An 18,897-nucleotide genomic window follows, 5' to 3' on the forward strand; every position below is an offset into this window, starting at 1 on the left:
AACTTGAGTTATACCCACTGCAGCCGTGTCGGATATTGTACTAAGGGCTGCTCAGAAAACATTGGCTTTCTATATTGGAAATAAAACTTTTGAGCAGGTATAGTCCTCTTCATAAGGTTTTCCTCTACATCACCAGCTCCTGGGTAAGCAGGTGACACATTTAAGGGATAACGGGGTATTAAAGATTTACTAGGTTATATGTTGTAATCCTGAAGCTATTACTTGCTGTGGTTAGAGTACACAATAAAACCAGTCAGTGATTTAACAATCGTCTCACATAATACATTAAATCAGTTTTGTGGGGAATTTTTATGTTTTGAGATGTGAAATATGGAGACATATAAAAAGTATAAATGAAGTTATTTTTTTCTGTTTTTAAGTTATTTGTACAAATGCTTATGTTAGTTTAACAGCTTGAAGCATGCACTGACTGAATGTGAAATTGCTCCCTTCATGCCAATATATTTGATATCAATGGGCAGGTGGCCACAAGAGAGATATCAGGAGAGAAATAGCGGCTAACAAGACGATGGTGGAAACAACATACATGGTATTTCAAGAAAAGGAAAAACTAAGCTAGGTATTAAACTACAAAGTCTTTGTGTTTGAAATGTTAACTGGTGTAAAACTATACTTACGCAAATTGACGTTAGGTATTGTTTGTAGCTGTAGGGCTTTTAGAGCTCTTGTGCTTTTAGTCCATTTTTGCTCGTGTGTCGCCTTTCTCGCTCCATTCACTGCTTTAATCATCTCCTATCTGCTCTTTTTTTTTTTTTTTTTTTTTTTTTGCCCGAGCTGTTTTCTTTGGCTGAATCCTCCTCTTGTACTCTCAACTCTTTTGTGTCATCTCTTTTGTCTCATTTCCTCACTTGTCCTCCCAATTCCTTTCAGCACACATACTGTAAAAATCTCTCTCCTCTCCTTGGCTTGCCTCCCCGTTCCTCTCCTCTCCTCGTTATGTTGTAATTGGAGCTCGAAACCTCGAGACAAACAGCTCAGTGTTCGTCGGGCTGACAGACAGCCTGTTGGCTTCCATTAAGCTTTAACAAGCGATCGGGATTGGGAGAGAAGTTGTGGAAGGACAGAGTGCCCAGCCAGCTGTTTTTATTGTCACCCCTGGTAGCAACCACAGAAATGTGTCACAACAACACACACATGCTGCCAAATATCTGTGCATGTTGCACATGACGTTTAGCCATTGGCTATAAATGTTTGCTTAGCTTTTGTTCACCCAAGAAAAATCCTAAGTTTGCGATAATGGGGCGTCCACGCGCAGGAGGAAATGCTGAACCGGTCTGTCTCCTTTTTAGTCGGGACCATTCCACCCTGTGTGAATGTGACAGCACTGTTATTGCAGTATGCAGAACTTAATCAGAAGTGTCACGCAGCAACCCTGAACCACGGTGGAGATAAATGTCATCTGTAACCTCTGCAGAGCATTTCCAGATGTAGCGTGTGTGTGAAAGATTGCAGATTTGTGGTCATTAATTTTCTCTCCCTCTGAAACGGTCTGTGCTTTTTGGCCTTTTCATTTTTGGTTTAGAAAGTAGCCAAAGCTCTGGTCAATCAGTTAAACCCGACACTCTTGACCTCTTTTTATTTGTATCTGTTTTAACCAGCAGATGTTTTGTGTGTGTGTGTGTTACATTGGCAGATTTGGGGAGAGAAACTTTAACTTCACTTAAAAAAAAAGCAACTTTTGAGCCAAACTTGTAGATTTTAACATAATGGCTGCTGAGCTATTAGAAAAAACACAGCATTTAGCCAATCAGGCCCAGCAACCAGGAGCTGACTTTGTGATCATATTGGGGGGGAAAGAAGACTGTGAGGGAATTTTAAATTAGAGTTCAACAATATTTGGAAAGCATGAGATTTTTCTACAGAAACATGTGAAGTTTTAATACGCCATAAACCTTTTTCACAATTTGTCACGTTGCAAAAACGTTGATGTGTTTTATTAGGATTTGATGTGGCAGACCAATAAATAGCAGTACATACATGTGAAGAAGAATGATAAAGTGATGTTTTCCAGCTGCACAAATAAAAATGCTGAAGTGTTTGATACATTGGCGATCACAGAAGTGTTTTCTGTACCACCCTATAAATAAAATCAAGTATAACTAATTGCCTAGATAAATCACCTATAAAATACATAAAATCTTCCTGCGTGTAATTTACTATCAGTATAAATACATCTGTGATGGCTAGAGGTTAGTTGAAGAGCATTAATGATTATCATGAAGACCCACTAATGTAAGTCAGGAAATCAGTCAGGAAGAAAGTTCTTAAAAAGGTTAGAAGAGATTGCAAAACAGTATCGCAAGCTCTGAACACACAAAGCGCTGTTGAGCGCGTTGTCTAGCAGGAAGGTTTGTTGCACAACCGTTTCCAGTTTTTTGCAAACAGGAACATGTTTTTGCGAAAGCTGTGTAAAGGACACAGAGGAATACGTGTTCTTGTCAGATTTGTAATTATAGCACTAGGTTAGATTTGTGAGACACCAAACTCTGCACATCACCGTTACAAAACAATTCCTATTGTGAAACACGGTGGTGGTAGTATCATGCTGTGGTGATGAAGCCTGTATAACATAATGGTTTAGAGTAAATTATATTCATGCATTAGAGTGGTCCAGGCAAAAAACAGATTTGAATTTAATTGAAAATTAGAAGCATCACTCTGCGTCCGATCTGAGTCTGAGCAGAAATTCATGTGAAAAGCTGGTGGACTCAAGATGTGTTGCTTTAGTGGCAAATTAAAGGGGTATGAATACGTTTGCAAGCCCCTTCACAGAAAGTCTTTGCTCATGCCAAGACTCTAATGAAATTTTTAAAGGGAAAAGTAATACTCGGTTAAAAAAAACATTTATCATTTAAGCTTAAATCTATCAAATACTTAAAAAAAAACATATTTTATCTGAAAACAATACTGGGAAGGAGAAGTTGTCGTAGTTTTGAGTTATTATGAATCGTGCAGCTCAGAAAAGGAACCCTCAGAACCTTTTGCTAAATACCTTAAAGCACGTTTTTAAATCTATTATCCTGGGCCAACTTCAAGAGGAGTTCTTTTTTTTTTTTTTCTTCCAAAAATTAATATTCAGAAGTGGTGCCGAACTAAGGGAGAGCTGATGTGAAAAGAAATTAGGGAAGAGAGGGTCATGGCATCACACAAAAGAGTGAATTAAAAGCAAATTTTGCATAAATTCACATTAATCCCCTGATAAAATATGACTGGGAATGTAGGGCAGGATTCCTCTGATGAGGTGAAGAACTAAAACGTTCCTGTCACGTCATTAACGAGCAGTAACTACAACCCGCTTTCATGCGGATCCACTCTTATCAGTCTGGTAATAAAGGAGTAATTAGTGCTGGACGGATATTGATTCACCAACATGGCCTGTTGATTTACGGCAGGTCTCGATCAATGGGAAAGGCAAACTTGTTGAGGATGTTGATTTGCATCGACAGCGATGAGGATCCTTTGTCTGAACTCTGAGGTCCAATCGTTGGCAACACAAAATGGATAAAAGGCTTAAGAAATGTCTGTGTCGTTGTCATCTTGGCTTTTTAGTGGGCAGCTATGCTTTTAGGTTGTGAATAAAAAGCTCAACAGTGAAATTATTGACTAAAGAAAAACAGAAAATGTTAATCCATTTAAATTTCCTTTGAGACGACACTAATCAAAAGTTTTGCCCTTTTTAAAAATAAATACTTGTCAGGAAGTGTCATTAAATGTCATTAAATGTGATGTTTTCCTGCCCCCTTGAGAGGAATGCTAACAATGGTGCAAACCTTTTTTAAAAAAGATTCCCAATGTTTTGTTTGAGGACATATTTAATAACACCATCTCACTGAAATGTTCTTTTTTTTTTTTTCTTTGTTACTATTTAGCAGATGTAATCATGCTGACAGGCTGGAAGCTGTGCTTCTACCACACAAGCTCAGAGCATTTTGTAGCAGAAGGAAAAGTGATGAATAGTGCCCACATTCATTTCTTACCAGAAATGACACATGTAAGATTGTCCGAACCACTTGACGCCGTTTTAAGGAGTAATAGTTTGAATGCTTTGTATTGTCCAAATAAATGTGAATGAGTCTGTAATGGAAAACAGAAGCAAGACAAATGTGTTCCTTCAGATTCTTGTTTTTTTTTTTTCTATCTTAAAACAAGCTAAATAATATAAAGATTCAGTTTGAATTTTACATGCATACATCACAGACATGAATACCTTAATAAATTTGCACCCATGTTTATTTAGACTGACTGACAGCAGAGCATCCAATGTTTTTTTGTTTTTTTTTTTAAAACAAGAACGAGATTCACATTTTGAAGTCGATCTGGATTTTCTCTATTCTACTAGGTAATACAACGTATGCACACAGGCTTGAAATCACCCGCAGTAAAATTTTGGTAAATGTTTCAAACAAGCTACAGAGAAACAAAATGCTCGAAGCCCCGGACAAGCTTGTACAAGTTTAGCCAGGAGAAGAAAAACCGGAAGAGTCGCAGTGAAGCAACTGATGAAAATTCAATTGAAGCTTTTTAATTAGATGTGAAAAGTATCTTCATTGATCAACTAAGGTAGTTGCCAGTTACAGATGAAGTATTTTTTTGCTTTTCCTTCACACTCTTTGAGTTTTAGTATAGGCTTTGTTATTTTTGATACTTGCACGTTACACAAGAACCCCGAAGCGAATGAATGTTTTTAGCTGAAATCAGAATTGCCTCGTACTCTTGTGGACAATGATGCATGATCTTTATTTTCCATAAGTGACTAACTGTGATTTTTAGCTAAACTAAGTTAGATTTAAAACCTTCAGCTTAATTCAAAGTCCAAATAGTTTTCATTTATTTACTTGGTGTTTCTGTTATTATTAGAGGCACTCATGACTCTCTAATCCCACAGGATGCAGCTGTGGTTTGAATCCCAAGCAGGGTTACTGTATGTCGTTGTGCTGCCGCGGTAATTACGCTAATTTACTTGGGGGAGAAACATTTACATTTCTTGAATCTGCGTCTGTAGATTGTGGCTTCCTCCTTTGCCCTGTTGTTATACCTGCTGTGCATTTTTCCCATCACAGTAATTGCTCCTTATAGAATCTCAGGTCTGGGCCCAGACAGGAACATATATATACTGTTGCCGTTAATTCTTAGTTTCCGTCCTGTGCATATTAACAGCTTAACATGTACAACATCACCTCTGGTGCGGCGCGGCGGTTTAAGGGTTTTTCACAGGGTTTAATCTACCATTCCTCAGCTTAATGCCGATGTGTCTAGAGTAACACTTTACATTACAAAGCCACAGGCCACATTAATTACCCACCGGGCCAAGTCTCACTGCAGGATCTTCTACACAAACAACTTCCCGAGTGCCCATTAAAAAATAATTCATCAAACCATAAAAAAAAAAAAAAATGTTTATTTAAAAAAAACAGTGACTATTTTCTGGAATACTTCCATTCCTTCTCTCTTTTTCTGCATAGAGTTAGTGAGTAAGTGGCTTCCAATTCCTATTAATGATATCCATTAATTTTCTGTGAAAAAGGATTTATTTTCCTGTCCTTGTGGAGACACTTTGCCTCTGCCACTATTGCTGCTGTAATTTAACAACTATTACTACTGTTTGTCTAAGCCCCCAAATGCTCAAGTTTGCTTTAGGCAACTCTCTGTCTTTCTCCCTCTCTTTCTCTCTCTTTCTCTCTTTGTAACTCATTCCTCTTTTCCTCATCTGCTTTTCTCCAATCTGCTTCCCTTGGCACAATTTCATTGTATTCACCGCTGTTGGTCCCAGGAGCTTGTGGAGCCAAAAAAAAAACAACTTTTCTTCTGGCATTTTTCTAATTGATCCATGGCGGCCTGCGCTGTGGTCTCGCTGTAGTCTTGTCTTCAATAATTCATAAGCGTTTTCACAGAGAGGGACTTCATTAAATGTGCTTGTATAAAGATGATATGGAATATTTTCATTTGCACATGTGATATCCTTTATCCATAAACACTGATAAATGTTCAAGACATGAAAAGCAGACATTTATTATTCCAGTGCAATGATTTAAAAGAAAAAGCCTTGCATATTTACTATAGATAACATAAGCCTATAATAAAAAAAAACAAATGATAAAGATAAAACAGGCTAAAACATCAGTGACTATATAACAAATGTTCTAATAATGGGCATTTCTCAGATGTTGCCTGTGCGTAACAAATAATTCAAACTGCCAGCTCACAGTGATTTGCAGTGATTTGTAAATGATCGTAATGCAACAGTATTGCTGTAAGCAGACATTTGTTGTTTCTATACTGTTTATATTCTTGTGACAGAATCAGTTTTCCTCAGCATCTTCATTTCCAATAATCTAACCAGGTAATACTTTTGCATATCCATGATGGTTTGTGTTGTCGTCTGCAAATGCTTTGATACTTTTTTAAGACATGAACCTTCATCCCTTGTTACTATTATTATTATTATTATTATTATTATTTGAAGTTCTTTCATTCTGACTCAGTTCGCCTACAAAAATATACTTCTGTTAATGTTCATTAAAATGAAATTAGCTCCTTTACCCTTGTGTCGTTTTCTTAGAAATGGTTTTGCAATGTCATTTGCACATTTGTCTTATACTTTGAATTCTTCTTTGTGGAAAAAAAAAACATGATGCATCAACAAAGGTTTTTGATGTGTGCTTCATCGGTGGGACTATGAAGTCATTACCTCTAATTTGGCCTGGTTCACCCCCATTAATCAGCTTCTTTCTTAAGATTTAGTTAAATAAAATATTTTTTTTATTCATTTGTCATTAGAAATCAACACCCTTTGCTCTGCCAGTGCTGCTATTTTGAGGAAATCCCCTCAGCTGCTCAAATAAGCTGACTATTCTGTGCCTCATGATAATACTTATAGCTGTTTGTGAGGCCGCAGTGAAGAAAAGATGTCGTCCGATGATTCATTACTTGCACAGCTCTTCATTTAACAGGTCATTTTATATTAATATTTTTGCAATTAGTGTGCAGATAACACATAAGTCATTCGGACTTATGTGTAAGATCCAATAAGTGTATGTTTACTTTTGTTCCAAAGTTGTTGTTTTTTTTTTCAAATATTTTATTGGGTGCCAAAAGTAATTTGTCAGGTTTTTCAATTTAAATGTAATTCAGTTACAGAGCGATGATGCAGTTTTCCGTAACCGAATTTTTGTAGATGAAGTTGCACGAGGTTGCCCTCACCTCTGTTGTTTACTGTAAACACTGCAGATTTTATGAAATGAAAACATTTGATTATTACTCACCATTACTGCCAGACTTGGCTTTCTCCCTGTAAAGCTAATGTTGCAAAACATGTTACGGTTGAGAGCCATTCTCAATCAGGAAGACAGTTATTATAGCCATTAAAATCACTATCCACTTTATGTAATGAAGGCAATTAACCAGAGCTACCTTGGCTGGAAAACATATGCTCATTCCCACCCACAGAGGGAAGGGAGAAAGTAAGTCGTTTTATTTGGCCGTTCATTAACTCCCACAAGTTTAATACAGGAAATATTTACGCCATTAAGACGGTTCCACTAGTTGACTGACGACCCTCCTGTCTTTGTGTGTTGTTGCGTCTTCCTCTGCAGGATTACTGTTTCAGGAGAGTTTCATCGAGGAGCCGGACGGCCTGGTGTCCGTAAACCTGCTGGTGGTGTCTGCCGTTTCAGCCTTCTCCACAGGAGCCATCCTCTCTGGTCTCACTGTCTGCTGGATCATGAGCCACCGCCACAGGAGCTCCCGCGGCTCTGGAGCCAACGGCGCCCGTCGCAAAAACGACAAAGAGCAGACCATGCTGGGGCAGGGTCGCAGCGGCTCGGTGATGAGCGTGACCAGAACGAGCGGAGGCGAGAGGCGGCGCTCGCAGCCAGATAACCTGTTTGTGATGCCCAACGGTTGGCCTAAAGGAGAGATTGACCCAGGTTTACTGCCCACTCCCGAGCAGACCCCGCTGCAGCAGAAACGAGTCATGCGCCTCCCAGACGCCGACTGGGACCAGAGCCAGACCTTCCTCACCTCCGTGGGAAACCCGTGTCCCAGCAACGCTGTCATCTACCTGAGCTCCAAGTTTCTGCACGGAGGCGGCGGAGGCGGGGGTTTGGTACGGATAGAGGACCCCGGCGAGGTGGTCCTGCCCACACACTCTGATCGCCAGCGTTACCTCATCCTTGCCACCCAAAGAGGCGAGCACGGAGGCAGCCGTCCTACCGGCAGCCTGAGGAACTCAGCAGGAGAGTACATCTACCCTGCCACTCCCCAGGATTCGCCAGATCGACGTAGGGTGGTCTCTGCTCCCACCCCACATGTGGACTACGGAGAGCCTCGTTGGAGTCACGAGGCGCTCAACTACAACAGCAACAACGGCATGCCCTATTACGCCCAGCGCCAGGGTCTCATCAGGCCAGACGTGCACGGACCTCGAGGTCTGGGAGAGCTGGCTGAATTCAGCCACCTTCTGGGGAAGAACATGGGAGAGCACGCCCCCAGTGGCCAATGAGGTGAAGTGAAGCGAGCGTTGATGCCGAGCTCTCTGGGTTAAAAATAAAAAAAAACAACAAACAAAAAAAAAACATTCCTGCCAACAGAAAACTGGAAAATATCCACCCCTCAGACTCGCCGTCCTGATCCGACCTTATCCTTTCTGTCCTCTCTCACTGTCATTCAATGTCCTGGCGCCATTCAGAGAGAGGCAGAGAGAAAAGAGTTGAAAGTTGAGATAATTCTCAAACCATTCAGTTTCTCTGTTCATAACCTGTGGAGTGCCACCCGCAGCTCATAGCTCTGACGCAACAAGTCTCACAGGAAGGTAAAGAGTGGGGCCAAGAAGAAATAGGAACCTTCTTGAAAAGACAGCTGAAGGATTTATACCTATAACAACAACGAAAAAAAAAACAATATTCCTTGTGAGGGCAAATGTGACAGGGCCCCCTTGACCACTTCGTTCATTGCTAAGTCATGATCGGACCTTCTTTTTGGTGAATTATTTTTTTTGTCTCTGTTGTCTTGTGCCAGTGGCATCCAGCAGACAACGATGTGCTTCACTTTGGATTTCAGATGAGACAAAACTGTCGTAGCTCTGCCAGAGGACCTTGAAGAAGACAGAAATCATACATCATGTAAGGGTGTGTGTTTGGCCACAGCAACCCCAACCAGCGTCCTGTCTTAACTGTGAAGTATGGCTATATAATGAATTTGGTGATAATATTGTTTATACAGAAATGATTTTGTGTGTAATTTTAAGTGTGATTACCAATCAGAAGCTTAAGCGGCTGATCAGTGGCTAGTTAGGGCTGTACAGAGCCATGGTGAAGTAAGAGAAAGCAATAATTAGCTAAATGAATGACAATGACGAGAAAAGGACTATCTAATTTAAGTATTTTTTTATAAAATGAGTCTTTACAACGAAGACGAGGACAGTTTCTGGCTCCCTCCACATGCCTGGGTCTGTCTGACCCGACCCACACCGAGGCCTCCCTGGGACCCGCGGTGCATTTGAAGAAGGGGGAATGTGAGCTGTCTGGCGATCTGACCGAGGCGGAGAGGCTCCGCCGCTTGGGAGCTCCATTCAGTCTCTTCTGCCGACACTGAGCCTCTTTGTGCCCCGGGCGCAGGAAGAAACTGCGGCCACAAATAACAATTAAGAGTCAGGGATCTGACTCATCACAGCGTAGCAGAATAGCAATGAGGAGAGCTTCAGCTCCGTCCAGTCAGGTTCGGGCATCTCCTGCGGATCACCGGTCGCGGCAGATCACTCAGTCGGCAGTGCGGGGAGGACCTGGGGCCTGAAGCCACAGCGTGGGTCAGTGTCGGGACACGGCTAACCATCACAATGGTCATCCCTGGTGGCTTCGTCCCTTTTTTTTTTTTTTTTGTCCCTTTCAGTGTGACTCCCAACAAAAGCTGGATAAAGAAAACAGATGGTCGTGCGCGCACTTGGGTGTGGAGTTTCTCTTTCACTCCGTTGTCTGATCTTTTCATGTTTTATGTTTTTTTTTTTGTCCGCTTTCATCCTTTCTTGATTCAAATGTGTAGATATGCTTAGCTTTAATCCATGTGGGTCAGGGTTCGTTAAAAGGTGGCATTTAGCTCTGTTTGCGTCTGTCAGCTTGTGTATGAGAGAGTCTCTTAGGGCTTGTTTACATCACTGTGTTGCTCATATTGAGTGCAAGAAACGGCTTTGATCAGTTTCGCTCTCGCCCAACCCTTCTTATCTTTTCAACCCCATCCGCCTTACATTTACAAATAGGTACTAACAGTGTCACTGCTTTGTGTGGGAGTCGTGTGTGCTGCTGCAAAAAGTATCAGATTGGGCCTAAAATCCTGCTGAAGTAGAAGAACAAGTTGGCTCTTTTCCTTTACATGATTGATATTGTTAATATAACAAGGCCACATGTGTTTTATGATTTATAGCTTAGCTTAAAAAGGTCTGGCAAAAAAAAAAAAACTCAATAATGCACACTGCCTTGCAAAATTATTTACGCCCTCTGAACTTTTCCACAATTAGTTTCATTACAGTAGCAAAGCTTAATGTACTTAATTGGGATTTTATTTTACAGACCAATATGGAGTAGTGTGTTACTGTAAAGTGGAAGAAAAATGTTACATCATTTTCAAAAATGTTTTGCAAATAAAAATCCACAAAAGCAGGAAATGCATTTGGATTCAGTTCCCTGACTCTCGATACAAGTTTTAGAAGTGCCTGTTGTTGCAGTTATTCTTTGAGCTGTGTCTCTGCAAACTTTAACATATTGATCCTGTTCTTCTTTAGAAATCTTCTCAAATTCAGTCAGTTTGGATAGAGATCCTCTCACTCACTTGGATTTAGGAGCGGACTTTGACTGGACCAATCGAACCTAAAATATTTCATTGCATCTCTTGCTGTGTGGAACCTCTGAGCTTGTCTCCTATCAGGCTGATGTTCAGTATTAGTAATAGCATGCCATGTCCCTTTCCTTGGCTTATGGCAGACTGCAAACTAAAATAAACATACAGGTGGACTATGCTTACACTGAATTTTATTTAGTGATATCAGAATGAAGGGGGTTGAATATAAACACTCTTATTTATACAAACGCATCAGAAAGCCATATATCCTCTTCCTTCCACTAAACAGTTTTGAAGAAATGCACAAGTTTGTCTTAACATGATGTGAAGAATCTCAAATGTTGCGAACATTTTCTGGAAACACGGTACAGGACTAGTTGTCCCCTCTGATTTACCTCACATTTGACCCAAATGTTGAAACTCTTCTGTAAATTAGGAAATGTATCATGTTTTCAGCCACTGCCGTTTGGCAATATGATGGTTCACCGAACTGAGCAAAAGAGCACCGGACCCCCAGGCTGAGTTACAGTGGAATTAAAATGTAGAAAAATAACAGCATGGTGCAACATGCAGAGGGACAAAAACAGCTAGACCAAACCATTTTATTAGTGAGAAACCTGGTGGCAGAGACAGCCTTGTGTCACTCTGCCTCCTCACCAATTGGTACTTTTAATATATATTTTTTTTTTAATTTTGTCTCAACCTCTTTCGATTACATTCGTGTAAGCAAACCAGTTTTTCCCCATGCAATTAACCATTGGCATATCAGTTTATTTTTGTTAGCAGTAAAGTATTTTTTACGAATAATTCATAGTTATGACAGAATGCCCACGTTTTCACATAATTATAATTTAATTTCCCAGTTTTATTTTCAGAACATCTCAAATCACACTGTCCACTGGTTGCGGTTTTAATTCCTCTTCAGGCCATTTGATGCAATGAAATGAGACATTATGATGTCAGATGAAAGAACAACAACTACACGCGTATTTATGCTAGTAGCCGTTATTTGTGTGAAACATCCAGTGGGAGGTTTAAGCTGATGCATGGCTGCTATGGAGAATCCGCTGGGTAATAACCTTTAGTTGTACCTAAAAAAGTTTGATTTCAAATTACGAAAAGTACAAAAAATGAACACTCTTGCCAGGGTAAAATGACGAGTCCACAAAGAGCAAAGAAAAGCTAGGCCTCTATGAAAATAAAATCACACCTTTTTATTTTCTATCAACAGTTTACTCTAATTGTTTATGTTTTAGAAACTCATTTAGTTGCCATGTGTGATCTTATGTATACAAACTTAATATTTATTCTAAATATACACACATTTCGCTACCATTATTATCTCATCTGGAAGTAAAAAAAAACTTTTCATAAATGTTTCACGATTCGCCTTGCTCTCTTACCTTGCATTTTTCACGAACAGGCTGAATAAACCCATGGATCACAAGTTATTCATTTATAATTTCAAGTTTGCTAAGAAACAGAATAAAACAACAACTGCATTTCTTTTGTCTTCAGGATATTGATAAAACATCGTCTTCCTTTAGGAACCGATAAGCGTCCGACTGGGGAGCAGCACCCGTCAGATATCTTGATGCCCAAGCAGTCTGTTCAAAGCCTTTCTTCAGTCTCCATAGTAACCATCTGCTGTACTGGCCAAAAGGTGGTGGTTGTCTTCGCCACTTCCCTTGTCACTTCATATTTCAACTAAAACGTAAACCACAGCATCAGGACGATCAAAAGCAAAAAAAATAAAAATAAAAAAATACACAACAGTCTCTTTCTCGCTGATATACACATTTCATATACTCTTGCTGCTCTAAATAACCTACAGCTGATTTGTGCTGGCCTGCTCTAAATTTTTTTTTTCTCTATTTAAATAAATCTGTTGTCCTAAATACACAGGAGTTTATCCTCATCGCCGTCAATAAATTAAACATAAACTCTGCAAACATTCAAGCAGCCATTTTCAGACTCTCTGTATAACAAATCACATGACAAACATGCATGGCTGATTCTCATAGTGTCTGAAATGATCAGCTCTCAAGAATGGAATGGTTTTGCTGGCATTGTGATGGTGCCTAATGTTAAACTCTCTGTCTATCCACATTACACTTACCAGCTTTATGTGAGGAGAGTCATGAGCAGCGTAAACACAACTTTGGCAAAAGGCAGGAATAATGTAACCGATTTCAAACTATACCAAAACAAAAAAAAAAAACCCTCTGACCAAGAAATTTTGCACACTGTCAAACTGGCTAAATAAGTTTTGTAAGAGAGGGTAGGCTTACCGGCTTCTTACAGTGAGAGCTTTGAAAAATTTACAGACAATATGTTGCTGCAGAAGAGGTTTGGACCTTGTGAGGCAACAACATCCATTGCACTGCTGTGAGGCATACAGCTTGGAAATGGCTTACAGAAACGGTGCTGCCAGTGTGAAACCATGATAAGGAATGCTGAAAGAAATATACATTCATTTATCCAGAACACAGACAGCAACAACAGTTTGCTTGGGAAGAAGTCCAGCTTCTGCTGTAGGATGTGAAGTGTGCTTCTTCAACCTGTCCAAATGCAAACCTTTTCTCGAAACGTACTCTGGCACGAGCTGAGAGAAAGATTTTCATTTGGTGCACAATGAAAATGTGTGGAGGGAAAAAAATAAATAAAAATACATGAGGCAGTCCAGTTAAAACGATTTATAAAAGCAAGACCAAGCGTAGGAGGTCAGACAGGCAAATGTGATCTTAATACATTACTCCCTCGCTACATTAGCGCAGTGTATGCTTTACACATTCGACCCTGAAACGGGTCATTAGTGTGGAGGACCGCTCCTCTCTGCAAACCCCAGCCTCTCGTCCTGATCCCGTGTTCCCATTTCTGGGTCTTTTTATATGCGTGTTTTTGAATGCGGCCTCTTTATCTGGGCCTGGCGTGCCCACCCAGCCGTGTCCTCACTCCGCATCTCTTCTGGTGTTTCACTAAACATGCTTGATGAGGCAAAGTACACGCCAGGCCCCTCTAATGGCCTGATGTGCCCCCTGAGAAAGATTGCTGCAGACAGGTTGTCTCTGAGGGGGAGCTACTCGTTCAGCCAGCGCTTTCTGACCCTTTACAGACCACCAGCCACACACACACACACACACACACACACACACACACACACGCGCCAGTACCCCATTTGACAAATTGGGGAATGTAATTGAATTAAATCAGAAATGAAACCGGAGCCTGACGCAGGCCGGTTCAAATAAAAGTAGAGCACTTCATGATGTTATCTTACCGACTGCACAATTTGATTACTTTAGTTCAACATTACAAGGCAGCTAAAGTATTCAGGTATAACCTCATAGAGGCAAGTCTGTTTATTAAAGCCCTCATCCTCCCTCATCTCTCCATACTTCACGTAATTCCCCATTCCTCTTCCTTCTCTTCTAGCAGCTGCTCTTTGTGTTTTTAAGCCCCTTTTGACTGGGAACCCATCGTATTATCTCCTCGAAGTAAAAGCCGGGGTTTTCATTGTGTCTTTTTTTCCACTCTTAAAAGTCTGCAGGTTAATTTAATGAGTCAAAAACAGATTTTTTTTTTTTTTTAGCAACGCCCCGACCCTCCTTTAATTCATGTCAGATCCTAAATGCTAAGCTTGTTCTTTTACATGTTTATCCAGCTTCTCGTATGAGAAATTGCTTTTCTTTGCCATCACAGATTAAGTTGGGAGTTTTTTTGTTTTATTTTTTTCTCTTCGCGCATCTGCAGTGGGTTTGCATAAGTATTCATACCCTTGGAGCAATTTGTCATAATGCACCAACTTCAATGCATTTTATTTAACAGACCGTCAAAGTAGTGCGTAATTGCGGCTGGATTGTGAAGGATATGTCCTTTTTGAAAATCTTTACAATTTACATTTTCAACTATAACTACAGCTGCAGGTTTTTTGACTTGCAACTCTTCTAGTTCTGCGAATCCACAGAAATGTGTTGTTTGCATTTCTTTCTTTCCTCCTTTCTTCCAAAATAGGAAGGGAAGGATCTCCACAGCATGACGCTGCCATCACCAGTGAAACATGGTGGTGTTTTTATTGATGTTTGGCGATTATATGTTTGGGTTTACATGTGCTAGTTTTTCTCCAGACAGAGCTGCGGGATAAAATTTTTAATTCTGGACTTTTTTTGCCCCTGTGGCAGTGAAAGATTTTCCACTTTAGCTTTTGGGCCAGATTTGGTCTAAATTATGCTGTTTGTTTACTATTCTGAACACTTCAGCACATCTCTATTTTTCACTTAGATTAAAACTTGTGAAAGCTATTTGAATTAATGTGGGAGCATCGCGTTAAAGGGGACAAAGGGAACTGGTTGCAAATGCACATAGAAACTTTCAGATATGTTTTTTTTTTTTAAAAAAACCATGTGTCATGTTCTCTTTAGTTCACAGTTATGCACCAATGGATTTGTCTAATACTTAAAATTTCTAGCTTGTGGTTGAAAAATAGCAAAACGTGAAAAATCTCCAACTGGTGTGAATACTTTTGCAAGGCAAAAGAAAAAGCTTCTCTGTTTCACATATGCACAAAATTCTCCTTTACACGCTGTTATCATCTTGTGTTTTTGCTCTCGTTGAACACACTGTGTCGCTGTGTGTGTTGGGTTGGGGGGGTGGAGGGGGTTTCACCATGTGGCCCTGCAGTGCGAGTCCCCAGCCGATAAATGCCATCTTGTCCCCCGTCTGCATGTTTCCTCTCTACGTCCTAAAAGTTGTTCAGAGACGGGGGACTAAATTGAAGAAATGGCGCGTCGTCAAGCTGCTCCCATCCAAGCCAACGTGCGACAGGAATAAGCACAAAAGCAAGATTCCAGTTGACATTTGCGTTTTTGTGAACTTGTGGATGTGTTTAGACGGCACTGATGATTTGTTTTCTTTTTCTTCTTCTTTTTTTTTTCTTTACTTGTTTTTCTGTGGTAGATATTTGATTTAAATCTTCTGTGGGATGTTTCAATTCTCTGCTGTGCCGATTTTTTTTTTCTTCATCGATGACAATGAAGCTGAACCTGATGACTGTCATTATTATTTTTATTATTATTATTATTATTATTATTATTATTATTATTATGAAGCAGTACTGTGAGCACCGAAGTGTTGTGTCCTGTTTAAATGATGAATTACAAGAAGAGAGGAAGTAAATTAACTTATAAAGAGTAATGTGGAGTCTCCTGCTGCTGTGAAGGATCCCCGTCATCCTGTCGCCCCGACCAGAGGCTGAACTCCCACACTCCCAGTCGGGCCAAGGGCGGGGGTTTTGGGGGAGTGGGGAGCTTTGAGATGGCTGTCATCAGATGGCAACACATGTCCCTGCTATGTGTACATAACCTAAATGCTTACATGTAATTTCAGTGCAGTAGCTGCATGACAACACAGCCTCCGTGTGTGTGCGTGTGTGTGCGCGTGTGTGTGTGTACTGAAGTAGCGATGTGTGAATTTGTACTGTACACGCAGGTGTGTGCGCTCGTGTCCGCAAAACAAACGTGTGTCTCTTGTCGCACAGAACGCTAAACACATTGCATGCACCCTCTGACAGCTGCACAGCACACACACCCAGGCACATGAAAACCGGACTCACTCCAGCAGTTGTTCACCGTCCACCACAGTGTCCCGAGCTCTGCCTGTCACTCCGCATGGAGACTTTGCTCTGTGTTGATTTTCTTATTCTAATAAACCGCTCAGACATTCTTGTCTAAGTTGTGATCATTTCACCGCAGTGTCTTTGGCTTTTTATTTGCCTCCTGTATTTAGCTAAAGCAAAAAATGTAAAAACGGAAGCACGTTGATTTCCTCTACAGCGGTGTGTGGATAAGGGATTTTACAACACGCCTTTTTTTTTTTTTTTTTAAAGGCGCATTGCAGAACAAAACTGCTAATTCTGCAAAATATATCTGATTTAATGGCATTATGAAAGGTATATTAATCAGGTGAACCAGAACAGATGAGACTTTTGCTAATTTTGAAGTGAATCCTGAGTCATTCAATATGGAAGACGTTCTGGCCTACATTTTGGGAAAAAAAAAATATTTTGTAGGGGTGCTATTAATTTTGACCTCAGTTGTAAAGACAAATGATGGATGAGCTTAAGATTGTGAATAAACAGGAAACAAAAAGAGCAAAATGCTGACAGATGATGAAAAACTCTCTGGTCTGTTTCTGAATGCTTTCTGTGACGTCAGTAGGAAGCTTGTTTTGTGGATGTCAGCCCCCCCCCCCCCCCCCCATGGGTTAAATTACAATTTGCAGCTAAAAAAAAAAACACAATTACAAAAACCGGATGGTACATGTTTTTCTCGGGGTGATCAGTCTGATTATACAGAAGAATCTGAAAAGTCGTTCAATAGGTTATCAACAATTAATGGGTGAAAGTGGCAACTTACTTTCCTGCTGCAAATGAAACATAGGCTTTATGTGTTTTCTCAAGATATTCATGAATTTAGTTCACCTAAATCAAGTGGGGTTTTTAAAAGAATGAGTCCAAATTTCTACATTTTTCTGAACCAAAACATTTTAAAGCTTATTAACTTTAATACTGGTTCTTGTTTTACATACATTTTGCAAAGTAGAACAGCCTTTCTCAGATGGAAATACCTTTCTAAAAGTAGACATCATTACCTGCTTAAACCAACAAAGTAATAAATGGCAGCTGTTAGAGCATGGCCACCACTCAAAGCTTTGTCAAACACAAAATAGACAGAATTTGGGAAACAGTGAAGCTAATATGAAAATCTATTTAACTGTAATTATTGAAGCAAATTACATAATTGCACAGCAGCTTTGTTATAATATACTGGAGCAAAAATGATGGCCTGAAATTTTGTTCAGGGGCTTTGGTTTGGATTTTTCCTCCTTTCAATACAATCCATAACTGATCCATTAAAAGACATTTTCGAAATTGGAATCATGTGTCTCAGCTCGCATAACGTTTATCTTAAAAGAGCCATTTAATGGGAAAAGGTCATTTACAGAGTAAAAAGCAAGCTGAATCATTGAGCTGAAGAGACCACGTGTTGCCGATTTAAAATTTAAATTTAACAAATATCTTCATTGTAATGACCAGACTTTAGTATGAGCCAACAAACAGAGTGTACTGACTTTTAACTTCAACAACAGCAACATCCCAAGACTTTATCAGGGAGGATTTTATATGTTTTCACTGAGCTTCTGTGGATGATTTCACTATTGGTGTTATGAAAATGCGTAAGAACAATAACAATCCATTTCATTTTGATACATTTTAATATAGTCTTGCACATTTGTCTTTCTAGTAGCAGCAATTTTATTCAATAAATGGACAAAGAAATCTTACTAATGTCATGTTTTTAATGGAACCACCCACTCTTCCTTGTGTTGTTGAGGATATCAGTGTTGTTTTCTCCCCTGGAACTTCACCTCAGTTAATAGCTGAGATTTTACAAAATAGGATTTTTTTTTTTTTTTTTTAATATACAGAATTTGGATTTGTGAATAATTCTCCCATCTGCAGTTCACTTATATACACAATATTTTCAGTTTTGTGAGTATAGATTACGTTATGTGTGATAAAGCTGAAGTGACATCATCTGTAATGTTTTTGGTTTTTGTAAATGGAGCTTTGTAATGTGAAATAAAGTGTTTGGGAAATTAAGATTCATGGAACCGTCATACTTAAATGTTTTCATTTCATCGCCAGAATGAAATGAAGTTGTCAAATGATGATTACATTTGTTAAGGGGAAAAAGCTGCTGACTGCAACAGGAAATGAGACTTTAACATCACAGAGGAGGAATTTCAACTCATTCCTCTTTTCGTAATTGATATCAGTCACATCGGAAGTATGATTGAACCACAGGTCATGATCTGATGGTCAGATATTTTTATCTGAGCATCGCTGTGTAGTACACTGTATTATCTAACGCAGGGTACTGTATTTTAGCCTTCTTAAATAAGAAATACTGACCTTAACTGAGGTCAATGCAGCCTGTAGAGCTTTCGATGTTGTTCCGAGTTCCTTTGTGCCAGAGCAGTCCTCCTGGA

General features: G+C 39.7%; 1 protein-coding gene across 1 annotated transcript in view; it reads left to right on the forward strand.

Annotated features, from left to right (window-relative positions):
• sema6bb (sema domain, transmembrane domain (TM), and cytoplasmic domain, (semaphorin) 6Bb) overlaps positions 1-16,592 on the forward strand; it is a 173,121-nt gene extending 156,529 nt beyond the window's left edge. Inside the window, exon 17 of the mRNA XM_014994751.2 lies at positions 7,614-16,592. Within this exon, the coding sequence (XP_014850237.2) occupies positions 7,614-8,521 (908 nt within the window). The 3' untranslated portion in view covers positions 8,522-16,592. The remainder of the gene's footprint in view (positions 1-7,613) is intronic.
• The last annotated feature ends 2,305 nt before the right edge of the window (positions 16,593-18,897 follow it).

This window comes from Poecilia mexicana, unplaced genomic scaffold (assembly GCF_051168715.1).
Source record: "Poecilia mexicana isolate PSO_F unplaced genomic scaffold, ASM5116871v1 scaffold_4, whole genome shotgun sequence".
Classification (NCBI taxonomy): Eukaryota; Metazoa; Chordata; class Actinopteri; order Cyprinodontiformes; family Poeciliidae; genus Poecilia; species Poecilia mexicana.